General features: G+C 34.3%; 1 protein-coding gene across 2 annotated transcripts in view; it reads right to left on the reverse strand.

Annotated features, from left to right (window-relative positions):
• Positions 1 to 17279, reverse strand: part of WDR25 (WD repeat domain 25) — a 52873-nt gene that overhangs the window by 17684 nt on the left and 17910 nt on the right. The window contains exons 1-2 of one of the 2 annotated variants that reach the window (XM_026050454.1): positions 7264 to 7312; positions 4349 to 4496 (exon numbers count right to left, since the gene is read on the reverse strand). In XM_026050454.1, the coding sequence (XP_025906239.1) occupies positions 4349 to 4496; positions 7264 to 7311 (196 nt within the window). In that variant the 5' untranslated portion in view covers position 7312. Of the gene's footprint in view, positions 1 to 4348; positions 4497 to 7263; positions 7313 to 17279 lie in introns of those variants that run through there. The other variant, XM_026050453.1, reaches the window with a different exon arrangement.

The raw sequence follows: 17279 nt of genomic DNA on the forward strand, positions 1-17279 counted from the left end.
GTGTGAAAAATAATATTTAGAGACCTTGAACATATGTTTCTGCTCATTTTATAGTGCAGCCTACTGTGAAACTGCTCAACTATGAAATCAGATATTTTAAAGACTATTTAACATTGTGATTTTTTCCCACAGAAGATCAGCACAGTTACTGAGCACAGGATTCTTTTGCAACTGTGTTCAGCGATCCTCAGGTTCATACTCCACTCTCTTACATTGAGCTGTAAAGAAAGACAAAGTCTAAGACCTACAGCTGCATGAGGGCACACTTCTGATCAGTACTGTGAACAGTTTCCAACTACTTTTGCACTCATCTCACAAAGTAGACCAAATTTCTCTACTTCATTTGCAAAAGACATTTGCTGTATTAAAAACAAACAAAAAAGATCTCATTACAGTCACAGTCTATGATGTCTGCTGCTCTCATGCGCAACAGCAAAAACAAAATTAGATTGATCAGACATGATTTCCTCTTAACAAATTGACGTTAGCTGTTATCTCTTTTAATCTTGATATGCTTAGAAAAAACATTGTCTGATTGTTTTTACAAGAACCAAAGTTATACCGACTGCATGCAATTTCTAATTTTGTTTTCTCCTGTATATTCACAAGTCCTATCCAGCAGAGGCACTTAAAATATGAAAATAATTTTAACATTTACCCTCAAAAACATCTCCAAAACAAACCTTTTCCTCTCTTCTTATTGCAAGGACTTAATATTCAAAAATACATGTAAAAAACATGCTACCATCTCCCACCTAATAGAATGTATCCTTTAAACTACGTTCTGTATATTACTTAAAACTGCAGAAAGATTTTTTTTTCCATACCCCACTAGACTAGGAACCCTGACACCTCACTCCAAAAACACCCGCATGTACAAAAAGAATCCATTAACAAATTCTCAAATAATTTAAAATAAGTAAATATTCCCAGAGATTTAAATGGTCACGTTATTTATCATCTGAACTCTCCTCCAAATCAAAGAGTTTAATTTCAGTAGCCTGACCACAGTATTAAATTTTACACTGTAAGAATGATGAATTCACAGTAAGAGTCAAGCTTAGTCCATGAACTAAAATACAACTGCAGCATTCAGCATATTAGCAAGTGTGTCAGTTTTTTGAAGCACTCCTATCACAACATTAAAGAAATTTAAAAGTTATCTAGAATATATATATTATCCCAGTCAGAGTTCTGCATATGCTATTGTAGTGATTCATTTGTGACTAATGAAGCATCCACTGAGGTACAAAGCACATTACCAAAATAGTTACAAATAATTTTTAACATGCAGCAGCCTTTCAAAAGGGGGTAGAACATCTCCATTACCTCTAGAAGTAACAGAAAATTAAATAGCAAATGCATTTAATGTAATACTGTTTTAAAAGCACATTTTCTTGGAATAAAATGGTCCAAGCTGCCACATAACGTAGGATGCCCAGTTTGTGAGATTTTTCCAGCTTGTTGTATCTTCCACATCCTAACCACCCAGAATACTCATTAAACAGGTCAAAGGGAAGAGATTTGATTGTATAAAACCACAGACAAGGTTCTTGTGGACATGTCTTCTATCTTTGCATCAGAATTTTACTGCCAACAAATTCAGTTAAGAAAAAAAAAAATCACACCAAACTTTACTGAATAATGTTTGCTTCTGATAGCATTCAGATTAAAAAGAGTTAAAAAGAGTCAGTTAAAACAAGGAAACATCCTAGGAAGAAGGATACCCACACTTAATTGCAGGGAGAATTTGTTTTAGCACTGCTGGTTACAACAAAGCTTCCGCTTTCCTTTGAAGAACCTTGTAACTAGCTGTCCTCAGATGCAGAACAATTACCTAGATTATAATTTGTTTTAATAAGGCATCACCCAGCTATGTTCCTAACAGAAAACAACTCTAAGCAGCAAAATAAGAACTGATCAACGCTGCAGGTACTAAGAGGCTGCATTTGCAATCATGCGAATATTTTAAAAGTCATTCTAGTAATTCTCCTCAGACTATTCCATTTATTTTGGTGGAAGAGATGATAACAATTGCTACAACACAGATGTAACACATAAGAACTACACCGAAAACAAAGATGAGACAGATTAGAGCTCAGGAAGAAGCATGACGAGAAAAAAAAATGAACCAGGAGAGCAGAAGATGAGTTTAGAGCCAAACTACTCACTGAAGATGGTACTGTTTATACAATCCTATCAGTGTGCACTTACTTATCAGTGTGCATTTAAACACACAGGTAGTTGGCTCAGCCTAGCAATGAAAAGTAATTAAGGCCAAAGTCTAAAAAGTCTCCTTTGTGAAGAAACAGCTCTGACATCTATTTGAAGGTTTAATCAAAGAAGAAATCATCTCAGCACTGATGAAGAGCGAGAAGGAATGAATGATTCTGTGAACTTAAGTAAATCAAAATCTTATAGCTGCCCTGGTGTTTTTCAAATGGAAATGAGGCTTTTTATATCAGCTTGATTTGGATTCCAGAAGCAAACTGCTTGCCCTCTTTCTCTGAAAGAACTGAATGAATTGTGTGAAAAAACAGCAACTTTCTAACAGGGAAAAAAGTAGCTGAACTGAGCTGAATGTGTATGGAATTAGAATAAAATCTCTATCATTCATATCACATTTTTCTGAATCAGGTTTCTAACACTCAAAATCTGGTCCAAACATAACATTACAACAGTATTTGCAGGAGCTCCAGGAAAACCTCTGCCCATGAAATAAGGCAATAATATCTAGTACCATCAAGAATTATTCAACATTCATTTCGTCCTTACATAAGCAACTTATTAAAGTAGGAGTACTAGATAACTCAGAGTCAGATTTGTTTAATTATTTTCTATAGATACTGTTACAATTGTCTGAAACACTAGACTAGTAAATGAAACACTAGGGAAAATCAAATCCAAAGGGTTATTCCGTTTCTAGATGGTTACCTCCAATAACTTAAAATTAAAATACATGAATGGACATACACCAATAGTCTATACTCACACATCATCAACACAAAAAATAAACCTGTTTTAAATCCCACTAATGAAGAAAACAATTCTGTTTCTGATTTGTGAGCATGGTATTCAAAACTCAATTCATTTTGGTTAGTAAAATCTTGTTTTACATAAAAATATAAATGAAAAGATTGCCGCAGTGAGCCTGAAAATGAAAGATAAAGTCTATAGAATTGTCTTCCTATAGTACCCTTACATGGTACTACTACGCCAGATAACACTGCTATAAAGCTGGACTATTCCAAAAACATCAATTTTCCATAATTGCAACATAGGTTTTACATTCTCTAATTATAACAGCTCCCTTACAGCCATCTTTGATTTTAAAGTCTTATTTCATGACAAACATTGAAGAAAAAAATCAGTTCCTAGAACATGAAGAACACTGCTTTTGCTACAAACAATTTTCATAAATTTTCTTGGACGCTTTCCCAGCAATTTGATGGGGCTCCCCAGATACTTGCATATTTCTTTATTTTTCTTTATTTTTACAGAGCAGAAATCCCTCCTAAACAAAAATACTTGTCATTTTTGTAAAATATTCTTTCATAGTTTTTTCATACAAAATTCCAAATTTGCAGGATTTAAAAGTTTAAAAATAAAGTATAAAAAAAGGATTGCATCTCTTCAGTTGACATTTTTAGATCTTATCTTGCATTTATTCTTATACAGATGTAACCTATTAAAACTGCAATGAATGCCACCGTATCAATACTTAAAACTCATATAAGAAATATAATTGATGGAATCAATTTGTTTTGTTACAGAAACATGAGAAAATGCAGTCCCTAAAAAAAAAAATCACTTAAGGGCACAACAATCAAATTCCAAGTCAAATTGAAGACTACATTAAAACAAAGATCCAGCCTCAAGATTTCATATGAAAATTTAAGTTTCCACACTCCTAATTAATGTCCTTTTCAGCAAAAGGCTTATATGTACAAACCCAAACCTAATAAAAGGATAAAAAACAAGTCTACATTTAAGTTATGCTTATGTGCAAGTGTTACTGAAATCAACCTGAAGAATCAATTTAAACACATTAATGAATGTTCATGACAGGGTTGGACAAAAAATACACAAGATTATATTCCGGAATGATCATTAGTGCAGTGTCAAACAATTACATGTGATAATTAAAGCAAAGGTACCCTGTACTTCTTCAATATCTTAAATTGCCATGTTATTTTCTAATAAGGGTATATTTCAAGAATTATGACTTTTATCAGTGGAGAATTTACCTTTATTTTCAGGAGGAGGAGTAAGGTTAACAAGCTCCAAAGCTAGCTGCCCTCAAAAACCATACAAAGGGGGCTAAAGCATATTCCTGTGTGATCTTTACCTGTTTCAACATCTGATAGATGAAGCATGGAATCAAAGCCCCCACTAAGAATTCTTCTTCCACAAGACGACCACTGGGCAGCTCGAACAGCACAGGAGTGACAGGAATATGTTTTTAAACAGCAGCCTGCATCTACAGCATCCCACACCTTAAAAAAGAATAAAAATAATTTTAATAAGCAAGAATCTTATTTGTTTCCAATGCCATGAAAAATAATTACAACAAACCATTTTAGTTGAGACAATTTGGCTTTTCAAAGTCATAGCCTTTAAACTATAGTTGCACGATCTATTAGAATAAAGTTATTTTATTAATAAGGCAGGAATCAATAGTAATACATCTTCACATGACTTTTATTGTTTCTTGAAATGCCTGAATTATCATCAATAGCAACTCATGTTATGTTTTGCCGTTTATATTTCCATCCTACGTCTGCATATTGTTATATCTGAACAATTTCCTCACTAACACATTTTGCTTACAAAATTATTTCCTCTATTATATTTTGCTTTCTAATGAAAGGAACCCCAGATGACTGGAGCTTATATACCTCCTTATATGCTATTATCAGGCTTTGAATTAATAACTTTTTAAAACTCCTTAGCTTCACTGAAGAGACAAGTTAAGAGCATCATCACGCAGGGTTTGATGAGGACAGGCTTTTGGCTTTTTACCTTCTGTTGGATGGAGTTAGACTGACACCGAGCATTTAAAATCCCATTCTACTCATTATCTAAAATTTTAAGAAAGATAAGTATATAAAAATATAAGAACTAGTGCTTTCAGAACACAAAGAGTCCAAATAGTCCATTATTTTAAAGACAGCAATTATTTTCAAAATTGCATTTTAGAAAATAGAACAACTAATTTTAATTGCAATTTCATTTACCAAATGTGGTTCACAATAACCAGAAGCACATTCTGTTGCAGTACTCCTTTTGCCATAGCTTTAAGACAAAATTAGAAAATTTAGCAGCAAATAACTCACATAAAGATCCACTAAGCTCAATTTTGTGGCATAATAAGCTATCAACATTATGTTCCCTATTCTGTTTCGATAAAAGCTAGATTATATCTATATCTTATGATTGTGTAACACACTATTACATCTGCTAACTAAATTTGCCTAAAAAACTATACTAAATGCTACAATCATACCAGATAAACCTCAACTTCTTACCACTAATACTAGTGGGAGAGGTCAAGTGAACAGTTTAGTTGCGTTTCATGACACTTCTACTGTCTTTCTAGTCACAAACTAAAACCTTGGCAGTTAGTTCATTGCTTTAAAGTCACCATTACATTTCTAAAACTCTTTGTGATTAGTCACTATCATTTTCATCCCTCAAAGGCATATGTTTTTCAAGCAATACTGCTTATGAGCTTGGAAATCTCTTCCAAATATTCTCTATTGTAATCGGCAACTAAAGTCCAGGACTATTGCTTGCATAATGTCTGCACTAGGCTGCACAGTTTACAGAAACCGAAAAATATCTTGCTTTTTTCCATTTTAAATGAGACTAAATGCAGCCTTTACTTATATCCAGGCAATAGCAGGGAAGTCAGTGTTAATACAAAACTGACTGCATGTCTGTGCATTTTAAAAGATATTAAAAATAATTCAACCAATTAGAAAACTTAAGCATTTGCTTTCTTTTTGCAACAGCACAATCACTAACACAAGAGAACTTGGAGAGGAAAAATACCCAGGCCTTCGAGTAATGTCTTTTATCGTCAATCAGATTTTCTTCTCAGTGGACAGAAAGGACTTGCTGATGACATCGTTAGGAGAGTAGCCCACAGTCAGAAGACAACATTCATTACAGAAAATTATGTCAAAGTTTGTAAAGCAGATTATAGTTCTGCAGTGATAAGCAACTAATTATTGTTAATCACTTGAATAGCTAGTTAACACTGTAACCACGATAGCTGCATCCTAAGTATCCCACCATAAGCACAAGAAAAGAAATCAGGAAAATTTAATATTAAAGTGCCTTTGAAAATAAGTTTCTCAGCTTTAATGAGTTTTAATGATCATTTCAAGCTTCACAGTATTTAAAAAAAGGCGGGGGAGGGTTAATTGTATCTTAGAGGGCTTTTAATATGAAGAAGCTAATGAATGAACCAAGATGAAAGGAAAAACAGGTGGTTCCTGCTTTAGATTTTTTTTTCTGTCATGTTTTAGTGATTAAGTATGAAAATCCAATTTTCACATGAAGGATAAAGTGAAGCAAGTTCAACAGTGCTGCTTCGTTCCACCTAAATTAAAAAAAAATAGTTCATAAGTGAGAAAGTGCATGCCTAATGCTGTGTATTTTCCTCAATTTTGTGAGAAGGAACAAATTATTTACTCATAACAACAATGCAACCAACTAAGCTTAAAGGAATATGTATTAAATAACACACTTATCTCTACTGCTACACTTTCTATCGGCTTTTTTCACTGAGGTAATGACTGTGCTAGAACACCTTCAAGAATCAGGGCAGAGCTGCTGGCAAAATAGTCTCAACTCAGAGAATCTCACATAATTAAATGTTTGTGTTAACAGGCAATAAATTAAATTACTGATTCAGGTGTTGAGAGGAAAAAAAAAGAGAGAATGAAGAAAAGAAGAAAACTCCAACAATTAAAAATATGGGAAAACCTTTCCCGAAACTCAGCTTCAAACACCTCTTCTCCCACTTCCAAGCCTTTAGTCACAGACTCCTAAATCCCATCGGTGACCGGCTGCACAACAGGTTGGGGCCACTGTCTTGGGGTTTCTCTCTGCTGCTCCTGGGTTCCTACTCATGTCTCCAAGCAGGTCTTCCTCCTTACTGCTCCTCTGCTCCAGTCCCTACCCTTGATCACAGGGCATCTTCTCCCAGGACAGCACTTCCATTCCATACCTCCAAGTGTTTCCCCTTCCACCTACCTCCTCTCTCTCCTCCAAGTGCATCTCTCCAGGTATCTCTTCACACATCTCCTTTCACACATCTTTCCGCCTCACCCTCATGCACCTCCCTCCAAATCCCTTGTTGCTCCTGCCACCAGCCACTCTTAAATACATTTGAGCAGAGGTGCCAGGTGCTCCAGCTGAGGTTTGGGCCTGCGTTGCTTTCAGCTGCTTCAGAGCCAACTAGAAGCAGCTGTGACAAGCACAGCTCACGACTCCCTCCCACCCAGGGCATTTCCAGCACTCCAGCTACCAACACCAAGAGTTGATACCCAGGACAGGAGTCAGCTCAGGTGTTTGATATTTACAGTTGGCTCCTCTGCAATTGCTCGCAGACATATAGGCATGCCTTTAAAAGGTCAGGTAAAGTAGAGCCATCAAATACGAAGAAACAAAATTGGGTTCAGAGAACCAAAAACGAGACAGCTAAAGAGCAAACTATACACTTTCCCCTAGGAGGGGGCATGAACTACGAAGGTGCCACGGTAACAGAAAGTGTCCTTCTCAAGCTATAAACACCCGTCTGGGCCTACAAATACATAACCTATAGCACTGTGTCACGGAGGAAAGATGATTCACAGCCTAAAGGTCACCTCAAAGCAGCAAACAAGTCCACGTTCTCAGAGCATCTCAAGTCTTTTTTGCCTTGCTTTTTTCATATACTAGCTCAAAATAAGTTTGAACAATAAAACTAGAAAGGGGTTTTGAAAGACTACATGGAAGTCACTCGCAGAGTTCACTAAATACTCCACTTCCCAGAAGAGATGCCAATGTGATGCCTGAACTTAGATGTTCTCTACTAAGGAAAAAAGAAATAGCAGACACTAATCAACAGGTTTAGAGCAATGGCAACTCCGCAAGGTATATGGAAGTAGGTTATAATATAGCCAGTGTTTCAGAAGAAAAATTTTAAACGGTCATTGCAAGATAGTGGTAAGGATCTGCAGGAATTAAAGCGACTAAAAACTTTCCAGTTCAATCGAGTGTTGATTGATCATTCCTTCCCTTCCAAACAAGAATGTGAATCAAAGAAAAAGGCAAATGAAAACACACATACTAATGCACACATTTCTCTCAAAGATGGAGAACAAGAAAAAATTTGTATGTTATTAATAATATTATGCCTTGTTGAAAGGTTCTGTGATACTATGATGACTAGAGCAGCACAAGATCTGACTACTTACAAAATTGACAGGAGATATGGAAGCAGAAGAATAAGCAGAATTTGCAAATAGCACAAAGTGAAACAGATTTTCAGAACTCTTTTTTGTCAAAAGAAGATCACAAACTCATTCTTTCTGCCATCTAAATATGACTCCAGGAAAGGATTTTGTTTCTAAGAAGAGCTTGAAGCTGAAACCAAAGACTGAAATGCTACAATTTAAAATGCATTAACCTCAAAATAAGATTTCTTTTAATGACATTGAATATCTAAGATTTAGAAAGCTATACTTTAAACATTAAAGGCTGCTGAGCTTTAGGTAATACAAACCTTTAAAGCAGACTCTGATCTCCTACATATATGAAGATATATGAAAAATATGAAAATATAAAAAAATACTTGGTAGGAGAAACAGTTCATTAAGTATAGACTGTCTGAGATATACACCTTCCTTAGTAGGTGTATCAAGTATTACATATTCCATTTCTTCTACTGACATTCTATAATCTTCTATTGACAACTTTCATTTTCTTTTATATAATACTGTGCATTACAGAGTCATTTGCTCAGATTGATAGAAGGGCAAGTACAAATAGCCAAGTGCCAACATTACACTAGAAGTCTCTCTAATAAAGTCCTCTTTTCTACCTTCTCCTTGGCATGTTCTAATTCCTAATTCCATGACTCTTTCACATCTGCACCAATATTTGGAAATATAGGTTTTTGAGAAGTTTCTCTTATATATATATATATATATATATATATATATAGTTTATGAATATAGTTGAAATATTGCAACCAGCATTTTAGGTAACAAAGCCAGACCTCACCACCTTCGAGATCAAAAGATCAAAACTGATAAAAGCAGCTAAAAAATATAAAAGAAGAGATATGTTATAGATTATATGCATCTAGAAACCATTTCTGACTAAAAGCTTTCAAAAAATAGTCCTTAAAAATAAAGCACTTTGGGCAGGTGAAGATAATAAATACTACCTTGGAAAGAAAGCAGAGAGAACATAAGCTTTTGGCAAAGAGTAGCCACAGGTACACTGAATAAAGGCTTTTAACTTACTGAGCATCCAAATAAGGGATTAATTCCTGGCATTGTAGTCATATCAGTTCAATGTCTAAACCAAGTATCCCAATAAAGACCTTTACAGCAGAATTCTGCAAAGCCAGAGACAGCTAGCACATTTGCAAGTGCATTGAAACATTTGCTCCAGGAGCATTCAAAAACTTGCTAGGGAACATATTTTGATTGGCATCTATTTTCCTAATCTAGACATGGTACAAGAAGTGAATGTTAACATTATCATTTAAAAAAGCACTCCCATATTTCCAGTGGCTTCTTTATTTGCAGCAGATACAAATCAAAATCAATTCAAAAGAACTGATTATCTTATTAGCCACTAGTCCTATGTATATGACAAGTCAAAAGAGAGACATACTTCTGCTTTCTTTCATATTTGTTTAAGAGTTTGTATTTTGATTCCCCCCTCGCTACTGTGGAATAAATGTAATCAGCTAAGGCAGGTAGTCGCATCAGGTTTCACTTGATACTTTATCAAAAAGTTTAATGTTGAAGTGTTTAAAATACCTTTATCAAACTCACGAGTGGAAAATCTTCTCTTTACGAGAAAAGAGAACAGTACATTGATATTAAGTTTTATTAAGTTTGCTCTTACATTTTAGGGTGTTTTATTCACGCAGAAACATTTCAAAAGTTGCTTCACTTGCAGACAACCTGTTAGCTTGATTAGAAGCACTATTAGAAGCTAATCGGTAGAATGAAAACTGAATTGCAAACAGTAAAGCCGCTGCTATAAATACACTCCAACAAGCTTTAATACTGATAAATCCGAAGGCTGAGTTAAAGCAGAAGGAATAAATTTAATTACAGGAGGCAGGGAAAGGAGCCTTATGACTGCTGTGGTTATCAGGGCATCAACATCATCCTGTATTAAAGGAAAACATCCACTCTGCTGACTTCCCAGAACTATCTTGCACTTAAAAATAACAATTTTATTTGGACAAGATCACATAAAAAAAATTCTAAAGCAGGGCTAGCATATATATCTTTTGATTTTCTTTCTCTATTCTTTGCTTTAAATTCAGTATTTTGAGTTCTGTTAAACTAGCTTCTCTGTTTTGAACTTGAAATAGAATTCATTTTAGAGTATTTAAACTATTACACTGCCAGTGCCAATAATATAAAGCCATAATATACATTTTTTTTAATATATTTTTACCAGCAACTCAGTGATAACTTCAAATAAATGCAATGATATATTTAAAGACTTCCAGAAAGTACCCGGGCTGCCAAATCGCCTCGTGAAGCTCTGGCCAGCCTAAACTACAGAGCCTCCCTGTCATCATAACAGCTGCCAAGCAGCACAGCAAGGACGGATGGAAGGAAATTATGTGGAAATGGATCCTAAGGGACCAGAAACACACAACTAGAGAGAAGCAGAAAAATGCCTCACAGGTGAGCTTAAGTATTAGTGAAGTTGCAATGTCACAACTGCCTTTCATTTAAAAAAAATATCAACCAAACCAATCCAAAACCCAAGCACTTGTCACTATCTGAAAGTTACAGCTTTGTTCTACTTTGTTCACAGAACTGAACTACGTGGGAGGAGAGTATCACTGGCTTTAATTATAGCAGTGCACACAAATGAAGATATCCTACAGAAAGACCTCCAAGAACCAATATTTCTCAGTCACAAAAGCATCAATAACATTAAGAAGAAATCCTATGGTAAGTTATGGGTCAAGGAATCGACTCTAAGTGAGATTTTGGCACCCTTCTGAATTTGGCAAAGTGCATTCTGTACAGTCTAGGACAATGAATAAAACTAAAACAAATAGAATCTTTTCCTATTTTACCCAGAAAATATTCATTTGTTTATCTTTGAACTGCAGCAACTTACCCAAAAGTAAGTTTTTTGCTACTCAAGCAAAGTAAGTATTTTGCTACTCAAAATAGTTACTCAAAAATTTTGAGTAACTATTGAAGTTGCAAGTCTAATATTTTAAACAAGAAAACAAGATGTGAAAGAAAATGTACACTGAGAAGAATAATAAAAAACCAGAAGAATAAAGAAACATTTCTACCCAGAATTGAGTAAGGTGATAAAAAATGCTCAGGTGTCCAGCTCAAACTTATTTGCATCTTTTAAGAACCACTGAAAATGCATTTAAAGAAGCCACCATCATTATTTCTGAAGAGTTATGAAAATACATGCTAACAACCGCAGCTAGGATATTCCTGTGTCTGAAAGCAAGACCAAAACAGAATAAGGACAAATGAAACAATGATTTTATACAAGGCACAATTCAGTTGTTAAGATTACTATTACAAAAATTCAAAGATTTTTTTAAATACAAGAATTTATATACAAGATTTTTTTTAAATGCTTAAACTTTGGATAGTTATATGCACTTAAATGCCTAGATTATTATATCTAAGTGCAAAACAGTGTCAAAGAACTGAAACATACCTCATTGCACTAGCCACTCTATTAAAAAAATAAAGATAGAAGCACCTTGCAAGCCTAAGGAAAACTATTAAACATAACAACAGATGCAGCTTTCTGCCCACAAAGTCGCTGCTGTAACATTATCTTTCTCACCCTTACTTACACTTCCTCTGGTACAAGTTCACATTGGTTCAGATTCTGCTGGCTTTACTCCAGATGCTAATGCCTTTCCCAAAACGTTTTCCCTAAAATAAGGAGATGATTTACAGAAAAAATTGATCTCCATAGCAGAAAGAGGCTCTTGCTATTTGCTCCATTTTTTTTTTCTCTTCTGTACATAAATTGTGTAATAGGAAGAGGAGGATTTGAGGGACTCTTTAAATACTCAAAAGAATCAATGACAGCTACAAAACAACATGCATTTCTGTGGCCTATTACCATCACTTCCCAAAAAACTGCATAGAAAGTGGTGCACTCCAGCTGAAAGACAATATTAACTCAGCCTGAGATGATAAAGACATAAGTTATTATATTGTTTTAAGAATCTTAGTAGCAACAAAGTACATCCATGAAATATGTTTCCAATTACACAGCATGTTTTACTTTTATTCTTCCCTCCTGCAGAAGCTCAGTTGCTCTTTCCCCAAACTAAAGTCCGTAAGTTGATACCAGAGTTTCATTCAGCTGTTTTTGCTAAAGGAAAATAAAAATTTAACCGGAGTGTATTTTGAGTTGGCAACTTTTTTTAAAAATATATTTTAAGAAAACATTAATAGATTAAGATAAAAATATTGAAATTTTCAGCTTGTAAGGGAGGAGTCAAGAGAACTAAAACAGAATTTGGTAAACAAATAAGCCCATCTGCTTATACGCAACACAGGAGTGTTTTGGAAAAGCTTTAATAATCAGAACAACTACACTTGATCTAAGCTTGTTTATTGGCTGTCTGCTCTTGGGAATAAATATAGCATACTCTAAAACCTAAAGTGTAGCACAACAAGAAAGATCTAATCAGTGAAATCTGAAAACAAGTTATTTTTAAAATATATCAGTTTGCTGGAGTTTTGTAACTATGCATAATTAATACAGCCTATACGGGAGTCTCTCAAGTCACAAAGCTGACAAACTAGTCAATTTGTCACTGCCGATTTAATTAAACTGATATTCTTAACATAAACAAGACACTAAGAAGCTAACTGAATAGAAAAAGAAATTGAACAGGATTGAGGAATCTCTCTTGGAAATTTCCATAAAAGAATTTTAAATTAAGCTATATATTGCCTTTGTAGCAAAGGCTAAAGTTAACTCTGTGTACTACATTTTTCATAGAACAGATTAAATTCATAGAACAGATTAAATAAATTAACCTTATTCCCCCTCGATATGAGAACAGGCAAGTGTAAACAGAGCACCATAACCAGTGAATCCCTACTGTAATTTCTTGGATGTTACCATGTCTGGAATCACAGGAGGATAACGTGGAAGGTAGGACAAGGAGTGACTTCCCTTGGATGTTTTTCAAAATCCTTCTGCAATTGGTGACGTGAAGTATATGGGCAAACAAGCTCAATTCTCCAGCTTTTCACACCCTTCTCACAGGGAAGCCTTCACTTCTGAGCTGGTTAATAGTAGACATACATACAATTTTGTAAATATTTAGCAGCGTTTGACCTACACAACTGACATGCAAACAAGTGTTGGAACAAGAAATAACAGATTATTAGGATCAGTCATAAGCTCTTGATTAAAACAAAAACCAACACACTATTACACAGATATTCAGAAATAAGTCGTGTTACCTCCATAAACTTAACAGATCAAAATTAGTTTTTCTTTATAAAGGATGTTGATGCAAATTCATAATCTCTGTTAAGAAAAGGTATGTTGAGAACTGAAATAGAACCAGGGGAGTGGGAACAAGTTTGATGAACAAGCATGAACAAGCTTGTGGAGTATGAACAAGCAAAGTCTTCACCTGTTAGGTCACACACATGAAAATCCAGCTAAAAACTTCAAAAACTACCAATTACATTTCTATTTGAGTGCTTTCATGACACAGCGATTCCTTGTAAACTTTATTTTTATTGTAATAGATCTATTCGTGTTCTTGTTTCGGCTAAAGTTGAGCCCAATTTATAATGAGCTATTTCCATTCTAACACCTGGGGCTATCCCAAAATAACTAAGTTGAATAGCAACTTTTTTTCATGCTATTTGCAAGGTGTAACAAGTAGCAATCTATCTTTGTAACACATCTAGCTTCAGAGCCACACAGACACACAAAAAACGATGTATCAAGAGAAATTTTCTTATTCCTAATTGGAAGGCAAACAAACTCAATATACACTTTTTTATTATTTAGTGATATTGACAAAATCATGTAAAATCAACTGGTACCCTATTAATGGTGAGACAGAATATTTAGCTATGAAAAATACTAAATATTCTAGAAATCTTTTGTTATATTTCCTCTATTTGACAGAATGGTAGCTTAATTATTGATACTTTTCACAAATCAATGAAATATTTAAGGAGATTTTAAATTGTACTGCTACAGTCCATTATGGAATAAAAATAGGAAAAGGTAAAATTATTTCAGTACAAGTCCTCAGAGATCACATTAAGGTATCATTAAAAGACCATTAGTGTTTAATGTCAACAGTAAAGCCACTTCATTACAAGTCATACCATCATTTTAAACAAAGAGGAACACAAAAGAGTCTATTAGGAATAGAAAACTAAAAGAATTCTCACAAAAATATATACTTTAAATCAAAATAACCACAATGTCCTCAGTTTGACTCTTCTATTTTAACAATTTTAATTGTTATCTTAGATTTTTCTTCATGCATATATAAGAACTAAAATTCAAGTGTTCTGATTTTCAAATGTGCTGGCAATTTTAAGTCATTAATATCAACAGCAGTTTCATGCATGTGCCTGGGGAAAGGCGGTAAACAAACTCTAAACAGCAGGGTTTAGATTAACTTTGGGAAATTAAAACCTAAAAGTTCAGTGTTATATATCATGTACTCTAAGTTACCCTCCTAACTCTGACATGACAGAACACTGCTAGCTACGCAATTAGCACTTTTATATGTGTACTGCATCCAGGCAACTGTGCATTTAAGAGCAGATAGGCAATAAAATATTTACATCCACTTGATAAGCACTTGGACAGAGAAAAGTATTGCAAGACTCGTATATTCACTAAGTGCATACTGATTCTTTATCCTTAAAAACTAGAGAGCTGTGCATTTTCACCTGGATTCTCTCTAGCCTTTGAGAGGATCATTCCTCTCAAATTCGGAGCAAGCCCTATCCATAGGAACTTTCATCATTTCAGACCTATCTACGAGGCTAATCAGGGAGCGGATGGACTGAGAGCTTCAGGCACAGAAGACACGTGGGTGTCAGGGAGCTGCTGGGGTGTCAACGTGCTGTGACACTGCAACAACACACGATGCTGGCCAAGGGACATCCTTCCACCACGCACCCATTCAGCCCCTCATGCTGTAACGTCACAGCACGAGGGACATCAGGCAGAGCCTTCCTGCCAAAGCCAATGCAGCATCTGGGAGAAGATCACCTATAAAAGGAGTTGAGAGAAACAGTAACTAGATAATTTTTTACTAAATATACTTTTGGAAGGGTCATTCTCATCACTGCTTAACAACATCTTTTTTTCTTTTTCCTGAAAATTGAAAAAAAATGGAGTTTTCAATCTATTTCAGTTTACAGAACAGGAAGAATTCCCCAGGAGAGGGGCAGAACATGCAACTACCTTAAAGTCAGCTGTCAAGTAACTTGATTTTCTTAATCCCTTAAACTAATCCATGCACCCAAGGATTCAGTAATCACAGACTTAGAACATTACCACCATCTATTAAGTGGAACTTATTAGATTACCATTGTATTATACAAATTAAATACAAGTTTTGGCCTATAATTGTTATAAATGTACTTCTGCTTTTACTGTCCCACTAAAATAAATAAAACTTTAATTTTAACATTTGATCTTCAGCTTTAGTAACTATGTGCTGAAGGGGAATGTGTAGCATGATCATGGACACATACATCTTCCCATAGAAAGAAATTAGTCCACTTCTTTTACAAAAAAAATGTTTTCAGATTTAAGAAATACATATACACACACTTTTTAAATAATAAAGGAAATGGCTAGACTCATTTATACCCTTAAAATCAATCATGGGTTCAGAGAGTGACAATAGTATTATAAAATAACATACACAAAGAAATCTAGTTTTTATGAATGAAAGTGTATGCCATTACAACTTAGGCATGCTTAGTATTTAAATACCACTATTAAAGAACAAAGTAAAACAGTATTCTATCTTCTTTAAACATCAGAATACTTTTCAAGAATGAGTATCTATTTTAATTCTCAACATCTTTGAATTTTTAGCAGAACACTTGTATATTTGAACACCTTAAAAAGACATTTTTCAAATGAAACTTGAAAGTCTTTTGAAAGAGATACGGACAAGGAATTCAATGTGTTCAGTAATACTTCAATATCAACTTAAAAATAAAACCAAGCTTTTTTTTCTTTTTTTTTTTTTTTGCATTATTTTAAATGGGTATCATATCAGTTCAATTTAACATATGATTTTCAGGGAATGTGCCATCAAGTTAAGTTAGGAGTCAGCCTTTTCTTTCTTTTACATGTTAGCAACATATTTGTGTACAGAAGACATGTCTGCACATAGCAGAAAAAAATATAGTTATTTATAGGACTTGGTTACAGGTCTAAAATATGTCTTTTATTTTCAGTACCACAGGGGAAGACATGGCATATTTTAAAAATTATTAAAAAAATCAAAGGCAGTAAGATTTTTTTTATATATGTATAGACATATACTAACACAACTTTTTAAAGAATCATCCCTGTAGCACAGATTTCTCTCTCTCCTTCTCTCCCACCTCCGCATAAATAAATAAATAAATAAAACCCCAGTAAGGTAATTTCATTGTTAAAAATTTATATATGTACATCTTTCTTCTACCTAACAAATAATAAAATATAAATGCAACATAATATTAATAACCTGGTCAAACAGATTGGCGTGGAAAAACAGCTTCTGCAGAGGAGGATAAGGAATTCATGTTAATAGGAGTATATATTATAAATCTGTTTGAAACACTGTATCATTATATAGTTTGTATCTTTTTTAAAAAAGAAAACTATAATTCCCTTCCCTAATAAAAAATACTGGCAAAAAACAAACATGCTCATTTTTATATTATTAGTTTTAGGAAGGGGAGGAGGAAGAAAAGGGGTTATACAGTTCTTTTCCCAATTCCATCAGTGCCCTTCCTTGAAGGCAGAAT

Source organism: Nothoprocta perdicaria, unplaced genomic scaffold (genome assembly GCF_003342845.1).
Source record: "Nothoprocta perdicaria isolate Ctin4 unplaced genomic scaffold, notPer1 scaffold_69, whole genome shotgun sequence".
Taxonomy (NCBI): domain Eukaryota; kingdom Metazoa; phylum Chordata; class Aves; order Tinamiformes; family Tinamidae; genus Nothoprocta; species Nothoprocta perdicaria.